We start from the raw sequence: 18,634 nt of genomic DNA, 5'->3' as shown, positions 1-18,634 counted from the left end.
CTAACATCCCCGCTCTGAGACACAGACTGCTCTGTTTGTCTGCCCCCGCCAGCTGCGATCTGTGTGTGTGCGTGTGAGCATGTGTGTGTGTTTGTGCATCTGTCTATGTCGGTATATATCTGTCAGTGTGTGATGCTAGAAAAGAGAGAGAAAAAGGGGGGACAATTTATTAGTTGGTTAGGTTAGTGCACTTTTTAACGTAAAGATTCTCCTGTTATGGTACCTCACACAGTCTATCTTTCCCTCTGTAGCTATAACCATGACACAAAAAGTGACAGATTCCAGTTTTCAGCAAGATAACAGCATCGACTTTTCTACGGTGCTAAAACCATCAGCCATGCAATCTCACACAAACACACCTGACAGATAATCAGTGATACATTCGCCTCAAAAGCAACAGGTATTGACTGTGCATGAAGTGGAATAGAAAAGGTGTTAAGGTCAATGCCAAAGTTAACAACAAGCTTTAGCGGCAATAATTGATCTTGAACAAGAAGCTGGAAAAATTGAAAATGTATTTTTGCACAGACTGGACAGTTTTTAATAAAGTAAATACGTAAAGAAAAACTTGTTAGTGACCATTTTTCTTATATTGCATATATTGCAATAGCTTTCTGCCTTTGTTAAATTACTAGACATTATCAAATAGTTGAAATTACTTATCACCCGGCTGTATTTTACTCAGACAAAATGCAAATGTCCTCTTTCGTATTTTGCTGGCAACCTGTCACTTTTGAATGCAGACACCATATTAATGTTATAACTGAAACAATCTTCTTACATAATGCAGGCTTCTTATTAATCAAGCCTGACCAGATAGGCCATCAGAGCTCTCATGCAGACATCACATTTCTAAAACTCTTTAAATGTTTCTGCAGAGTCTGAGCTGACATGGAATAAGGACGAGTGAAGTTCTTGCAGGCTAATCACTTACTCTTCTTTTAATCAGCATAAATATAAAACTAGAGTCGCAGTTAGAGAAGGCAAAATCCTTCTTCCTGCCCTGCCCAAAATATTAAATTAACACTTGTCTTTCTCTGTCTCTGTTTTTCTTTGCAGGCTGTCAGTGTTGGGAAACATGTAAAAGGTTACCATTACATCATAGCAAACCTGGTAAGATCTCTAAATGACAGTGTATGCCTTTGGTCGTTATTTTGAGACATGCATGTTTGGTAAAATGTTTGGTTAATGTTTTGTTTAGGTAGTTTATATTTGGAGTGTTCCTTTTCATAAGGTTAGACAGAACACACAGAGGATCCTTTGGCAACAGACACAAAAATGTCCTGGATAAGGTCTTTAAAAGTCAGCCATGACAGTCTGTGTCTGCATCTATCAGACCAACATCATGAGACACATCATAAAATACCTTCATTTGACATTCACTTTGTTCCCAAGTTGTAAATTTTTCTGAAGTTACGAACAGAAATAAAAGCCATGCTTGCAACTTCATTGATTTTTAAATATTCACACTAAGGTGGCCGTTTCTTCCAGAATTACAGTATTATAACTTTTGTCCCCTTGACAGAGCCAGTGCTCCAGAAAGCTGCCCAAACTTGTGCCTGTAAATTTCACATTGTTTTAACCTTAATCCCTAAATCTGATCCAATGCAATTCTCTCCGGGGCGGTGATAAAGGGGCCTGCAAGCTCCGGTCACGTTAGATAGGCTTTCAGAGCTTTCAGCAATTAGCATCCATCAACCCAGGATAACCCTCACATGTCTGCACGCTCTGCCTCTGTCTCTGGCCCATTCCCAAATGGATCCCTCTCCACCAACACTTCACTACAAAGTGTCACTCTGCATGAAGTCACACTCGCAGCTGTGGAAGCCACTCCATATTAAGTATGGTTATAAATAATCAGGTAAACTGTTAGAGGATATGGAGTGTGATTCGTCAGCGCATATTCTGTCGGCGGGTTTTGTAGTCGACCTCCACTTTCCTGTAAGTTTTGAAGTTATTCTTCTGCACTTCTTCTGCAGCCCATTGTGACCTTTTCTTTCTATCTTTGTTAGGGTTTTAAAGACATATCTCTGGAGAGGTTTATGCACGGTGGCGCAAATGTGACTGGTTTCCAGCTGGTGGACTTCAGCAGAGCTATCGTTATTAAACTAATGCAGCGCTGGAACAAACTGGACCAGAGAGAATACCCTGGATCTGAAAGCCCACCTAAGGTAACAAAATATGGTCCTATGGATGTATACAGATTAGAATTCAAGTCTGAAAAAAGCTGTAACACATCTGTAACAATCTGAACTCTTTAAAACGTTCAGACAATTTCAAGAAATTCAGGGACTGACATTTTCTGAACTTTCCCTCTCACACATCTCACTCAGCAGGAGGTTGTCAGATTTAGATTGGTTCTTAGGACTTGAAATGTTCTGTTATGTACTGATGGCTGCTTCTGAGTTAAAATTCCTATGACATGTATTAGACCAAAAATGAAAGCAAGAGTGGAGAACAGCATTGAAGCATCTGAGGCGACCAGCGAAGAGTATAAAGCAGAGAAACTTGGCTTCATGAGAATCAAACATACCCATTCACTCATGTGATTGGCCCTTATTATTACTCACTGCGTTCACACTACGGCTGTCTCCTTGTTGTGGTTGTTTCAAAGCGCTTGCTGGAAAGAGTCCACTTGAAGTCTGGGTTAATGGATTTGAATGTGATTTGCTCTCTCACTTGCAGCCTAACTGGGTAATGAGTGAAAATGTTCTGGAGTGTGGTGCATATGTGAAAGGGTCAAAGGTATGCAATTATTTAAAGCTAGAGTTGGTAGTCAAAGAAAACTAGCATGAATCTGAATGTAGCATTTCCTCAGGACTCTGTCTAACCCCTCCCCCCTCCCCTCGGAGCTCCTCCAAAACAACGCCCCCACTGACATGGGGGCGTTGACATATGATCGTGACTGAATCAAAACCGGTCCTCAGCACATTGTTTGTGTTTTGCACTAAGACAACTCATGTCTCACTCGGCAGTAAGAAAACACCAAAACATTATCATAGTGAAAGTTAAAAACACAAACAAACTTGAAATGTACGCGCAGGAGGCGGGCAGAGCGGCAGGACGGGATTTGATTGGTTTCATAAATTGGATCCTGATGGCAGGGATTGGTTGGTGTTTTCCAAGGTTTACTTCGGATGTAGATAGCAGCTTTTTTTCAATCTTTTTTAAGAACACATTATGTATTGATTGCCATTGGGACATAAAGATCATTTCACCAGTATAACAAAAAGTGTATCTAAATCTGACTACCAACCCCAGCTTTAATTAATATTTTTTTGATAAACTCCAATTGCGAGTCTTGCTCAAGCGGCAACCTCGAGTCTTGAGAAATTAATCCAATATGGAAGTGCTAAAAACAGCAGTTCCTCTGGTGTCCACTTGAGGCTGGCTGCCAAAATCCCAGAAACCACATTTTAAATATTCAACCGTTACATAAAAAATAAACCTATACAGTCTTTCTGGTTCAGAAATAGGATTTTGGTCTTATTAGCTCACTTTTCTATTTGCAGACACTTTACCTGGGTCGAATTTTTTGTAACTTATGGAGATATTAGGGTTTCAAGTTTTGCATAATCAGAGGCATGGTTGACTTGACTGAGTGGTGGAAACACTGTAGCTGTTAGTGAGGAGGCTAAAAGCCCTCATCAATTCCTCCTCTTTGCCTTTTGCTTGGTCAGCCAAAAGTCAGATTGAGTCAGCATTTCATAACTCTGCTTCAGAAACCAATGGGTGATGTCACTGAGAGTACATCCACGTTTTATACCAAATACAGGAATCCAAAATGCACATTTCCCCCTAACTTCAAGATACTTTTCACTATCAGGACACCAACAATCACAAAAAAGTTCTGCATATATATATGTGCATGTATGCAGTGCATGTCCATACATTGGACACTGGTATGCAAATTGTTCGTTGTACCTGGAAATCGCGATTCACAAAAGCTAAAGATATTGTTTCGTCATGCAGGTAACCACTGTCAGGCTGATGTGCTGCATTTGACCCTTTCAAATTGTGACATGGTGTTTTTAGTGCGGGTTCTTAGCCAATCAGAGTGTTGACTCAGGATGTTGGAGAGGAGAATTGGCTGATCTAACAATGATTGAATACAAAAGGGCCTCTGATTCTGTTGTTGTACAATTGCATTCCTCATAAAAGTATCTTTCTTTCCCTCTGTCTACTCACCATCCTCGCAATTCTGTCTCTCTCTGCCTTTGTGCTTTTCCATCATATTAGTGTGCCTCTGTTTAGTCTCTACCACTCCCCCTTTTTCTTCTACGTCTCTATCAGCATACTTCTCTCCTCCCCCCTCCTCACATCTCTATTGACCGGTTGCCGACCTGCAGCCAATTGCATTTGATTTGTGCATATATTAACTAGAAATATGTCCACCTACCCATTAAATATACATCATACTGCAGCTCTCAGTACCGTTGCTCTTTGGCTCCTGCTCACATGCATAGAGTGCTATCTATAAAGAGGAGATGCGGTGTTTGACTTTAACAAGTCTGCAAATACATATTGATGGTGTTTTTTTTCACTATTGGAATGTCATTTGTCACCCAAGGACCCAATTAATTGGCTAATCATCGTCCTCGGATTGACCTGATGAAATCTCATTAGTCGATGTCAGCTGCATCAATTGACCCCTAGCATTCACAAAGATGTTGGTGTGTTAATGGGTAGAGACTTATTATGCATGTTGTGATGGGTAGATACGTGCTTAGATGCAATGAATAAAAGATAGACACAACTGCAAAACTTTTTTTTAAAAACATATTTTAGGATTATTTATTACAGCTGCAGCCACAGTTGATGTTTAACCTCTGCCTTTTGCAAACCAGGACGCACTGTTTTAATGTTTTAATACAATGACAGAAAACCAGATATCTCTTGTGGCAACACATGCCTCCAAATTGCTCTAGGCTAATTGATGCTGTGTAAAAACAGAGCTCAGTTAGCCTAGGGGGCAGCTCGTAGCCTCAGGCCAAGTAGAACTCTGGTCTAATAACGTGTGGGTGAAAAAGCACCATTGGGACTTGTCCCTTATGCACCAGAGACAGAATTTTCAGTTAGCTTTTGGCCATCAATTGAAATCCCCTAAACCCCTGATTCTCAGCTGCTGTGTCTCAGATTTTGGTGAAATGTGATGAAAATGATCACTGACCTGGCAAAGTAATATACCAACTTCATATAAATTCTGCAATAGTGCTTTTGCCCACACATATGTTCTCCTAGAATCAGTCTTTTGAGGGATTCATGTACTTACTTTTTCCCCTCACACTTCACAAACTGCTTGATCAGAATTTAAATAGATTTAAAGCAACTGTGTGCGCATATTACAAAGATTATGGGACCGTCTATGTCAATTATTGCCACAGTGTTAATGTGTTCTACACTGATGCAGATATAATTTTATAATTTGAATATGTAGGTCCAAATTATTTATGCCTTTCTCTTTTTGTCTCATTTTACAAGAAATTCCGTCAAAAATGTGTTTTCAGTGAATCATTAACCCTGCTCCTGCTGAAGATTACACTGAGATTATTTAATATCATTAAAACCTGAGGAGTATTTCAGGTCTTTGCATTGGATACATAAATCGCTGCATCAATTCTATATCATCCTCTTAAGCTGCATTCAAACTTTAGCATCTAGTATAGCTGCCAGTGTTGACATGCCCCTTTTGAACCTTTGGAAACGAACCAGATATGCTGTCCCCGTTGCTTTGCATCAACACCTTTCTCAGATAATGACTCACTGGCTTTTGTGTCTGAAGCTGTGAGTAACAACAGCTTAATGATTGATTCCAAATCTTTGATCGAAGTAACATTTGTTTTGGTGTTATGAAGCCTACTGGTGGTGGTCATATTATAAATGCTGACTCAACATAACTTTCAGTTATGGTTTTTTTTCAACCCAAACAACTTTGCTATAATTAACACTTGTGTTGATGGGGTTTCCTTGGCTTTTGGGGCCAGCCTCTATTGAACGCTGGAGGAACTGCAGTTTTTTGCACATTTTCAACACCAGAGATTTCCACTCTGGCCTACATAGTCTATTGTGTAGACCTAGTAGACCTAGTAATTTAAGTGAATACAAAGTTAAGGGTAATCAATTAAGTTGATCAAAGAAAAATAAATGCCAGTACACAATATCAGATTCATTTTTAATCTACATTGCTTTTAGTGTTGGCACAAAAAATGTTTTCTCCTCATGCATACGTCAGTTATAAAATAGCTCCTTGATCTGACATGGAACAGTAAACTTGTTTTTGGGCTATTTGTTGTAGACTATTTCTAATTCCATATTTACAGAGATAATCTCTTACTCTTGGAAATGTTTGCTCAACTTGGAGATTAGAACTAATCCTTGAAACATGTTCCAGAGTTTGATGTTCAGAAAGCCAAAAGTGCTTTTTTGGTTCCCGAAGGCCTTTCTGTCCTGGCTCTGACAGAGACAGAGAACTGTACACTAGTTGGCTGGCTTTTGTTGATGTTTTCTCCTTGATTTGAATTCAATAGCCGTCATCTGTCAGTCCCACGCCTAAAGGCTTCTTTAGTTTCAAAGGGAGGAGATGAAAGGAGGATGACATGGTTGTGCAGCCTTCCAAAACGTGCCTTTTGGTATCCAAATCAAGGGGAGTCAGCGAGAGAGAAAACTACCTGCAGAGGCGTGGAGAGTACGACAGAGTCTCTCTGCTCACTTCCCTCTTTCCTCCCATTTTCATCTCACTGTTTGTCTCCGCGCTGATGTGAAGGCAGCCTGCTGTGTGTTTGACTGCCTCAGTCTGCGCGGCGCTGTGTGTGTCTGTGTGTGAGCTGGGTGGGTTTGTTGCAGCCGAGTGTGTGGTGCTGTCTCCTGCTGTGCCGTGACTTACCTATAATTAATTTGTCAAACAATCCGTCAAGACCATCAGGACTTTTAGGAATTTCCTTAGACAGCAGATACTGAGGATCTTTTTTTATAACTCGCTGTCATAAAGTTTTGTAAGTTACTCCAAGTCAATGCTAAAGTGTAATACCTATTTAAGAACATTTGCAAATAAAACCACATTAATAAGTTGTCAATCTCAAATGAAGTGGATTAAATGGCTCATTTTAACACAGAAAGTACTGTATTTGAAACTATATGCCTGACTAGAACAGGCACATTAACAAGGATGTTACATTTACAGTGCTATTGATTGGTGTTCACCAGTGTTACTGTGCAAATAAAAGACAGAGTGGGGAGATGGATTGAGGCACAGGTCAGCATGTTTGCACACTGGTGAGGTTTTACATATTACATATTAAGAAAGACTTAAGAAGGTCTGTTACAGTAATACAGCTGTTGGGTTGAATTAAGTTGGTTCCCATTTCTGGTTTATTTCTGGCATATTTTCTGTACCTTATGCATATTCTACTTAACAGACAGCGTCTATACAGAGCATCCACCATTACTGAAAAGAAAAATCAGATAGTATTTTTGTTGGGTTTTTTTCCATGTAAAGCAACCCTTAAAAACAGTCGGTGCTGGTTTTGCTTAATGAAATCTATAGACAACACCTAAATGATAGAACTGAAAAACCTTTTGGGGAAAAGTTTCCTTCTATCAGCCACAACTATTGTTCATATCACATGACTCTGACTTTTGAGTTTATTGCTGTCTCCTTGTTTGTTAATCACAGGCTCAAAGCTAACTTAGGATACTGTTTTCTGATGTAACCAAAAATCTGGTACATTGGCTAGTAAATTAGTGTTTATTGTGAAAGTACTTCAGTATTCTACAATCACATTAAAGGGGGAGTTTTGTTTCATACTTTGACATGATGCTAATACGCCTCAGCTCGATCAAACACAACAAACTGAGGACTGAGCTAAGCGCTGGAAAGTGTCCCAACAGCATCTCATTGAATTTCTAATGTTGGCATTATCTAAGAGTTAATGGTATAGCTGCATTAATTGTTGGCACTCTGTATGTAGACAATGAAGCATTTATCTGCCTGTCAAAAACTCAGTGTAACAACTTGTCGAATAATCAAAGTTATTTTCTGTTTTCCCTCCGTTCTTCAGTATACCTCATCTCTAACTTATGATGGCGTCCTTGTGATGGCCGAGGCCTTCCGCACCCTTCGCCGTCAGAAAATTGATATCAGCCGTCGTGGCAACGCTGGGGACTGCTTGGCCAATCCAGCTGCTCCCTGGAACCAAGGGATAGACATGGAGCGTGCTCTCAAGCAGGTTGGCGCAAGTTTGATGTTGTAGCTCTTACTAACAGACAGATTGGCAAATGTTTAGACAGATGCTCACAAGATACATACCCACACACACACACACGGAGACACACAAGAACAAACGCATAAACACAGTCAGTCAAACAGCTGGCATGAAAAAGGAGAAACTGTTCCAGAAATCTGTGCTGACATTTGAGTGTTTTAAATTGTTCTTGGGACTGTGATGGAGAACCCACAAGAGTCCACATTCACATCTCACACCACACAAACTTGTATTTCTGTACTTGTGGGGACACTGCAATGATTCCTATTTACTTCTTAGCTACTCATTCTTACATTAACAATAAATAATTCATATTATTCCCAATCTGTACCTTACCTTAACCTAGTCAGCATCCTAGTCTCAAAGTCTAGATATGGAATTACAATATAAATTTGATGAAAAATTCAGAGAATATGTTTGGATGTTAACTTTATGGCCCACTAAAAAGCGAGACCACGGAAGGGTTAAGGCATGAGTCTCTTCCTGAGCCTACCAAACTGTTGCATGGCCAACCGTCTGTAATACAAGGTGATGTCCCATAATGCTCAAGGGTGCGGCTTACACAGATAGACTAAGACTGGTCTCAATTACAGAATAATTATCCATCATCTATCCTCATCTGATGTAAGATATTGGGAACAGAGGCCAACTTTTCAACAATCCCTTCGAGGACAGCAGTTAGGGTTGAATGACTTCAAACCAAGACTTTTATTTGCATGTGGCGTTAACATCTGCAGCCTACATGCCGTCATTCCCCAGTCCATTACATCCCCCAAGGCAGCGCCCTTTCATCTGTTCATGTGTCATTTTAACAGAAGACATCACAGTACGTCACACAGAGGCTTCTCACTGTCTTACTTTAACAGCGAAAGAGGGACCTATTTTCTTGGTATTCACTTACAATTAATGGGTATTAAATTTGCCAAAATAACATCATGATGCAGATTTGTAAAAAGGAAGAATTCAAAGTTTGTCAGGTCTGCCCTCAAGAGGAAAAGAGAACAACTTGTTAAGTGCTTGTTTGTTGAACAGAGGTCAGATAAATCATTTGATGCAATCCTGGAAGTCAGGAAATTTAAACTGATTCAGGAAAACTAAGCTAGCTTTTGTGTCACAGCATCGAGCAGATTGATACTCAAGTTGAAGTTTTTGATCTAGAATAATTTGTTAGCTAAACTTTAATTAGGATATAAGTTTTTAAACTTAAATTGATGTCAGCTTGCCACCATGTAGAGCTATTAGGGCCTCATTACATTGTTTTTCATTCCATCTGCTTTAGCTTTCCACATGGACCACTTTTCATGCTTACACCAAAGTCTGCTGGTGGTGTATATCTGGTCAATAGTACGAGGGTTAGTGTCAGAAGAAATGCAAGAGGGCTTTTATTCTAAAACCATACAAGAGGGTGAGTGTAGACGTGCTCTGATCACATGGAGCAAATTGAAAATAAAGACATGCCTCAAATACCAACCTGCTTCAAATAGAGGCCAGTTATTTCCTCCACTGAGGTTAATAAAGGTCCCAGTAACAATTACATGAAGTGAAGTGGACTTATCTTTAAGACTATAACTTTAAAAAGTGTAATGTTTTGGATTTGTCTCTCATTTCCTTACTGTCTTACTTTAAATACAGGTGCGCATTCAGGGTCTGACGGGAAATATTCAGTTTGATCACTTCGGTCGGAGGGTCAACTACACCATGGACGTGTTTGAACTGAAGAGCAACGGGCCACGTAAGGTAGGTTATCATCATGTCACAGAAAAAAAAATAATATGTAGAATTTGGGAGTAAAATGTCATCAAAATTGTATTCAAGTCACTTTTGGGGATTTATTTTCAGGCTGTATGCAACAAGTATTTGATCTATTTTGCAAGTTAGATATTTCAACAGAAAAGCTTCTTTTAATCACCACTTAAAGGACATGAGTTCACTGTTGTTGTTCAAGGATCATTTCTTTCATTAGGTGCTGCTACATTTTTCTCCTTCTTTCATCCCTCATGATGAATGATTGGAAAAGAATTAATTCATTTACTGCGTAATTATCTCTATAATTGTTAATTAATAACTGTCTTCCTGCAACAATAAATATCTCTAGATAATTGCACTTCAACCATCTCGCCTTGTGCTTTAATAGCTTTTTGCAGTGTGCATTGGAGAGCACCTCCCACTCAACCTGGGGGTACATAAAACTCTGCAGTGATGAAAACAAGGAAAGTTTGAACAGAATCATTCCAAACAATAGCATAAAGTAGGAGATGCAGGTTGGAAGTAGTCATAATTTCACTATGCTGAGAAAAGAGGAAACATGTAGCACCTATAATAAAGAAATAACACCGTGTTCCTGCTTCTCAAGTGTTCCTCGGACGGCAATGTGTGTTTATTGAAAGTTCTTGGCTCAAACTCAATATCTCTCAATAACTTGTACGGTTCCAATGGGAAATCTGAAGGAGTGAGCTCACACAGTTGACTTATTTTTTAACTTCCTTTTCCTTTATCCTCATCTCACTCAGGGTTTCTTCTTTCTTATACCTATTTTTTAATGTCATGGCTATCTTGTGTGATTGTAACAATTTTATGTTTCATTTTTGGATGAATTGTAAAAAACTGATCGGTTGAACATTTTTATAACCTAATCTCTTTCTTATGTTCCTCCCCTCGTCTCAGATTGGCTACTGGAATGACATAGACAAACTTGTGCTGGTCCAGACCGAAAACACTCTCTCCAATGACAGCTCATCCATGGAGAACAGAACAGTAGTCGTGACAACCATCATGGTAATGTACCCTCAGTCTTCTTTCTTTTTGCATAGGCTGGGATTTTGGAGATTTGAAGGACTCTGTCCTTCAGCCCCGACAGTCAGTCTTTTCACTTCTACAACCTTGTCTTCACCAAAACCTTGCTGTCACACCATTTTCCAGCTCAAATCTGCCTCAGTGGAGAGGCTTGTTTTTAGCGAGGCAAAATGGTGCTACTCCGAATGACACATGAGGTGTTAACAAGGTGATTACTATTACATAATAAAGAGAAAAGGAGATTTTCTCTTTGTTTTCAAAACAGATTCAGGGGCACACTTGTAAGTTTTGTTGACTCGGGTGAAATGATGGGTACACTGTTAAACTGGTTAGGCTGGATGTAGTTATAACTAATGTGCTGTCATTTCTATGACACAGTACCTTCCTATGTGTGGTCAGGGCCAGCACAAGAGCTTGCAAGACACTTCTAAAACTTAAGATAAGTAACAGTAAAAAAAGGAGAAGAGCTGTATTTCCTCTTTGATATATTCACTCAACATTCACATGGCGCAAAATACAGTACAGTATGCAGACACTGTGTAGGGCTTTCAAGTAAATAGTGACACATTTTTGGAGGTCACATCCCCAGATGATGTGATAGAACAGTTACTGTACTAATCATAGAAAGTCATGGCATGATTTTACCATCTTTAATACATTCATTGTCAGAAAGCTCAGTTGCAAGGTACAACAGAGGTGTTGTGCAGCAGAGTTTCAGATTGGAGCTGTATGAGCTGTACAAACTGCAGTGAGCAGCACGCAGAGCACAGCCAGGAGGGAGTGGCACTTGTCCAGCTGGAAGATTGCACTAATGTTTCATTAGCAGGCGAATCTAAAAACTGACCTGAGATCACCATTTAGAGGTGACCTCAGTCCAGTCTCTTCTAATGGTTTCCACATAGACACCGGTCTACAGCCCGAGCTAATTATTCCTCTTCCTTCTACAAACACGGAGAAAGGAGGGCTAATCGGTGGATTTGTGCACATCCTCTGCTTACATTTGATTTCACTTCACCCATCTGCAGCCTTTTTATGGTGGCCATCCCCTTCCTGTAAATGCAATCAGTCTAATTCAATTGGGCATGCGAAATGATGCAAGTGAAAGCAACTCAAAGGACTAATTTCAGGCCAGAGATAAAACAAGCCACAGATGCTTGAGCTTTGGCAATTTAGCATTTTATTTCACGCCACGTGCCTTCATCCAGAGAAGTTTTAAGTATGACCAAAATATCTGTAGTACTACTTACTGTGTACTGTAGAGCTCATTCAAATACCTACAGAGATGTTAATTTGATAGAGTAAAGGTCTGTGGCGCCTCTAGTGGAGACAAGTGGTAGTGAGCAGTCAGATCTCTGAAGAAAGATAACCCCCCATGCTGCAGGAAGAGTTCAGAGAGATGAATTCAGCCAGACTAAATGTCCCCAGTGACAGCCCCGCCTCCAGACGTGCACACTTCAACAGGCAATGTGTTAAACCTCAGTGCAGCATGTTGTGTGGTGCTTAAAGTCAGGCACATAACAAGTGAATACAGACTAACAACTCAAATACAATAAAGGGCAATTGTGTGACACAGTCCTGTTTTAAATATGTGTGTAAGTGATTAATATACCATCATCGTTAGAAAATGTTAGACTGTAGTTTGTTTGGCTGAGTGGCTTGTGCTTACAATCATATTTGTTCTGTGCAGTAAAAAAGATGTATAGTATGTATGTACAGAACAGAGTTTGGTTTTATTGCATACGTCTTTTCCATGTTTACCCCTCCCTGTTTCTTCCAACCCATGTCCGTCTATCCTGTTGTCTGACTTTTTCCAACCCGACTATCCCTTGTTACCCTTCATTTTTACCCCCATGCATATTTCTCTGTGGATGGTAACCTCAGCAGGCCTTGGCTAATGTTAGCTCAGCAGCCTCCTCCTCTTTGCAGCCTCTGATGATGAGGAAGCCTCTGCTGCGACACTGATGCCGGGTCTGCAGGCAGAGCAAGTCTGAAACACACTCTCACCTGAGTCGCAAACCTCCGGAAATGAGAGGGGACAGACAGACCGAGAGACAGAGTGTCTCTAAAACTCTGTACAAAGACTCTTTTCTTTTAATTTCTCCTCTCTGTGTTGTCTGAAAGGATGATTTCTTTTGTTTAGAGGTAGTTGTATTTGTATTTACACAACAACGACAAAGAGGGACTGCACAGATGAAAAAGAGATTAATGGCTGCTGTGTTTGGAGCTTGTGTGGCACTGGGACGCCTTGCTCACCGTGCTCCTGTCTTCCCCACATGACACAAGCCGCAATTGGACAAGAGCTCTGCAAGGGATTTCTGTGCCCGCTGTCAGATTTTGACATCTGGCCGCACAGAATCAGCAGACCATCAGACAGCCCTGTTAATTCAGATTCTTTTCACTCCTTTTGAGGGAACAACAATCATCTCAACTTTCTCTGTTAAACTTTGGAGCACTGACTGATAGAAAAACACGATGAAAGAATTAATATTTTTCTCTGTGTTTTCACACTCTTGCTGTGTGTACAGGAGGGCTACATGGACAGGTCATCATGCAGCCCTCACTTTTCCATACAGCTCCTCTCTTGATACTCCCTTTTCATCTTTCTGCTCCATCGCTCTGTAAATCTACTCAGTCATGCTTACTCAGCCAACTTTCCTCTGGAGCTCCGTACATAAATGGAAAGGTTTTTGAACAATAGGAGAGCTTGTCTGAAGCACAAGAGATCCCCACACTTCACGTTATAAATATGTTAACTAGTGCATAATTTAACTTTTATACACTCATTGTAACTATCTTTAGGGGTGAGGATATACGGCGTACCCAAGCACAAGTGTAATTAAAAATGCAAAGGCGTTAAGTTGCACACTGGCATAATACTGATACTTGCTATGTCATATTTTAAGGGCAAATGTATAAGATAGGGTGGGGCTTTGCAGTAAGAGTACATGAATAATCATGAATTCATTCATGAATTACCTGATGATCTATCAGTTGTTTACATGTATTAATGGTATCTCATGCCTGACTTCATGATTGTACATTACATTAATTAATGTGTTAACTAATGTGTTTGAATCATCATAACACTGAAGTTATTAATGGTGGTCAAAACATCTTCATGAGTAAGTGTGTAGTCAAAGGGACAATACTAAAAACTGTCCAATCAGCTGAATTCTAAGTGTTGTAATCATGATTACAGATTCAGACTTTCATCAGATTCGCCGATTTTTTTTCAAGTGTCTTTGACTACAGACTTACCTATTTCTTACTCACTTAAAGAAGTCTTGAACATCATAAGTAACTCATAAGTTATGATTAGTCTAACACCTAAATTAATGCATTCATTAATTTAATGTGCCATTGGAAGTCAGGCACAAGATATTCATTAGGTAATCCACGCAATGTAGTCATGCTTTTTCATGCATGAATTCATGAACCCTTACCAAAAAGTGATACCTTTTTGCACATTGTGCATGACAAACTTGACAAACCTGGTCCTGCAAACATCATTAATATAAGATGTGTGCACTCAAGACATTTATGTTTAAGTGCATACAATTAATAACAACATAAACACAACCTCTATGAACAACGTGCAGTACTTAAAACTGCTTGTCAAGTTTTTTTTTTTCATATGCCTTCAAATACTTAGTTTTCCAGTCAGCAGAGCCGCTGAGGATATGACAACCTCCTGCTTCAGCCTTAGTTTACCATTGCTGACATAATGCTCCTTTTGCAGTTTGCGTGTTAAATCAGCTCTAATTTAGTATTAGACGACTGGCTTGTAATCAAACAACATTGTGTGTATTTAGTATGATGGATGGATAATCAAGTAAAGCACACAACCTCAAATAATACAGCACAATCCCCTCAAAGCTACAGTTTCTCCCTGCCGTGTCAGTAAATGAAAGGTTAATAATATTATTCCACAAGCTCCTCATCAGGATGCATGGCACTCATAAGCAGAGCCTAAGATGAGAAATTGATATTAAAAGGGTACATTATTTATGAAAAGTAGTGCAAAGTAGGTCAAATTATATGAACAGAAGGCAAAATATGCAAGCTTTTGAAAAGTCGGCTTTGGAAAAAATATAAAACAAGTTCAGCTCAAACTGTGGTGAATTAAAAAAAACAACATGGATGCCAGTTTAGTAGCTGATGAAGTAAGTTTCTCTTAACAAGTTGAACAGTTAGGTATGGTATAAGCTGTCTTGTTAGCCACATGGTTGACTGGTTTCATATACCTTTAAACTGGCAGGTTGAGTTGGAGTCAGACCAGCTGGCAGACTGGGTATACTGGCTGACTAAGTGAGCTGCTCCCTGGTTTACTGGTTAACTGATTGCTGAGCTGCTGTCCTCTCTTTAAGGCTGAATTGCTGTGAGATAATCATGCTGACTCACTGGCCAAATATGTGACTGGATAGATGATTATGTACTGTAATTGCAGTAATTATTTAATGAATGAACTGATTGAGCCTCTGACTGACTGAAACAGGCTGTGACTAACCGACTGCCTGGCTCTCCTCTCAGGACATCTCTCGGGCTGATTAAATGTCTCGATGGTTGGCTGACTCTCTTTGTGACAGTCTGGCTTTTCAAAATGCTGAACTGATTGATTGGCAGCCTGATTGCACTGCCGGACAGTGAGGTGATCATCCAGTCGGGTGCCTGTTTTTAACACCGAATGGCTAACCGGCTTACATAGAGAGTCCTATGCGCCTTTTTGGCTCCAGTGTGAAGTGTTTCATGTCTTATCAGCCCCGACCATTTGCTTCCACAAAGCTGTTCTCCCTCTTTCCCCCCATCCATTTTACCTCTTTATGTCTGTCTTTTCATCCAGTTTCTGCCTCTTTTCCTCCTCATTTTTCACTTTGTCATAGTCACTCTTTCTTTGCAACCCTCCTTCACACTTTCCCTTTTTTCTCCCCTATCTATTTTCCCTCAAGCTATCTCTGTTTGTATTCTGATCTGCTCCTTCATCTTTTTTCTGTAGTTTCATGCAGCCAACACACTCCCCATCCCTCTCTTCATCGGCATTTCTCGCTAGCTTTCCCTTTCCTTTTTTTCATGATCTTTGCTCCCATTTCCTTCCTTTGTCTCTCCTCTTTTCACCTCCCTTTTTCCTGCCATGACCTTATTCATGAGGCCACATGTGACTGCCAAGCACGACACTTTCCTCTCAGACGTAAATACATCCAGTAAAATCCCGCTACACACAATCACGCACTCTCTAACACACACTGCACTGGCACACTACCTTCACACAGAGACAAAGGCGTCTGGGGTGAATTGATAACAAACCTTAAGGAGGATTTAATGTAAAACAGTGCCACTGTTGGCAGAGCTCCCACTGGTATGTGCGCGTCTGTTTATGTGTAGTTGCTCAACATAATATAAAAGTAACTCGACAAAATAGCTTGCTCAGATTTCAAACACTTGACCTTCTAACATGATAAACTTGAGGGTAGGATGATGGAGGAGGCGAGTAAATGTATTTTTCTTGTTAGCACAAATTAAATAAATGGTTCCTCTTGAGATGAATAGTCTAGCACGATGGCTCCCTTACATATTTCAAGAGTGTCCCTGATTGGATCAGTGGCCACTCCCCCTTCCCTAATGAAAAGATTGGACAGCTTTATTAGAGATCATTAACAGCCAGGGGTAGAGAGTAACTCATTACATTTGCTTAAGTTATTGTAACTGAGTGGCTTTTCTGTGTATTGTAAGCCGCTTTTAAGATCTGTACTTTTCTTTTTATTGAAGTATCTTTTGTGGAAAGTATTTCACTTATCTACACTTCACACTGCATCCATTCCTGAGTAGAAACATTTGAAAAGCCAGAAAAAAGTTTTTCATCAACTGTGTGAATGCTCACCTGACAGTTAGGTGAACTAACATGTAACGAAGGAGTTGAACACTCGTGCTCTTGCTGAAAATACAACAAGAAACACTCTGGTAAAGTTAAAAACACACACAGCTTTGTCCTTCCCAGGTCAATAAATCATCAGCAAAACTGACTCCACTCTCCAAACGTAGTGAGGTTGACAACAAGCCACGACCTGATTTTAATCAGTGTGAGCCATCCTAAGAGACAGACAATTCATAGTGAAATTTAAGCTGAATTAATAAGATGTAAATATACAGCTCATTATTGCACAAGATGATTGTAAAAGCTATAAATTAGATATAATCAGTCATGAGGCCTCATTTATGAGTCACACTTGATCATAAGGGGCGTATTCAGATGGGCAGCCAGGGCTGGCACTGACCCTTCTTGAAATCTGAATGGCCACTCAGGTGCCACTCTTCAAACTTTGATTATACTGTTGAAGTAGATAGTGAGCACAGAGAGTTGAGACTATTAATCTATGGACACAGTCCCAAATATCGCTGTTTAAAACATAATTTTCAGCTCATATAGCCGTTTCATCTCTGCCACTGACAGTCCTCAGGACTGTGTTGATGTATTAAAGAGAATTGACTTGAAGCTGCTCTGCTGTTCATTAACATTATGATTCATATTGAGTCAATGGAATGAGCGCCCCGGGACCTGCTAATGTCCCTGATAATGACATTTTTAGGAGAAACGCCTTTGTATGTTCTGACACTGATGTGAATGGGGGGAAATGTTTCAGATGATGATGATGATGATGTTAGTTGTAAAATGTTAAAAGAAAAATGTTGAGCATAAATTAAAAGCTACTTTTCATCAGTTTGGTTGATGTTTGGAATAAATGTATTTGTTTCAAAAAATGAGTTATTGATGGTTTGTAAGGAATGTGATAATGTGATGCTAGGGGTATTTTATGTGTGTTTCAGTTTTTAATTTTTTTTCTTTTTTGAAATGTTCTTTATTTCTTAATATCAGTGTATTATTATTCTTATGTTATACTTTGTTGCCATTTTATGCTAATATCCTCAATAGGACATGTTTACCTGCTAACCATATGACATGAATGACAGTTAGACATCAATATGAAGTATGAACCAACACTGAATACTTTCCTCTATTTTGAATTCTTTGTTTACTGATGAAAACAAAGATAATTTCATGAATCCGGCTTCTCTTTGTAGGATATATTTACAGAGTCTACTTTCCAGTCTTGTTATAATCCTTTTGTAGGGCTGTGTCTGATCTTTAATTGCTTTCAATGTAATTTGATTTCCTGGACTGAAGATTGTTCTGTCAATTCTTTCTAAATCTGTTTGCAGAGTGATTTCATTTTTCATTTAAATCTCTTTTTTTAGATGTGTCAAGCCTCTTTGATTAAACTGTCCTTGTTTTCAATGTGAATCAGTTTCCTGAATGAAGCATTCCATCAGTAACATGTTATTTTTTATTGTGTTTTATTATCCTCACAAACCGTTTCCTAGCTGGGGACTGTTGGATATTATAGTGAGCCGTTTGATTAATTAGATGAGATTAGTCTTTGATTAAAAAGATTTTGATAGCATTTTAATAGGCTTGGTTTCAGCTGGATTACAGGGTGAGTTGCCTAAGGCATAAAGCCATAACTCACTGCTACTGATGGATATGCCACTACTCAAAGGCCTGTGTGCGTGTGTATGTGTTTTGTTTT

At 39.5% G+C, this 18,634-nt stretch overlaps 1 protein-coding gene across 1 annotated transcript in view; it reads left to right on the top strand.

Moving 5' to 3' along the window:
• gria4a (glutamate receptor, ionotropic, AMPA 4a) overlaps positions 1-18,634 on the top strand; it is a 119,791-nt gene that overhangs the window by 59,323 nt on the left and 41,834 nt on the right. Inside the window, exons 7-11 of the mRNA XM_034701502.1 lie at positions 1,060-1,113; positions 2,013-2,171; positions 8,058-8,225; positions 9,894-9,998; positions 10,926-11,036. Of these exons, the coding sequence (XP_034557393.1) occupies positions 1,060-1,113; positions 2,013-2,171; positions 8,058-8,225; positions 9,894-9,998; positions 10,926-11,036 (597 nt within the window). The remainder of the gene's footprint in view (positions 1-1,059; positions 1,114-2,012; positions 2,172-8,057; positions 8,226-9,893; positions 9,999-10,925; positions 11,037-18,634) is intronic.

This window comes from Notolabrus celidotus, chromosome 14, assembly GCF_009762535.1.
Source record: "Notolabrus celidotus isolate fNotCel1 chromosome 14, fNotCel1.pri, whole genome shotgun sequence".
Classification (NCBI taxonomy): domain Eukaryota; kingdom Metazoa; phylum Chordata; class Actinopteri; order Labriformes; family Labridae; genus Notolabrus; species Notolabrus celidotus.
The sequence above is the reverse complement of the archived record's forward strand: the minus strand, read 5'-3'. Positions and strand labels throughout refer to the sequence as shown.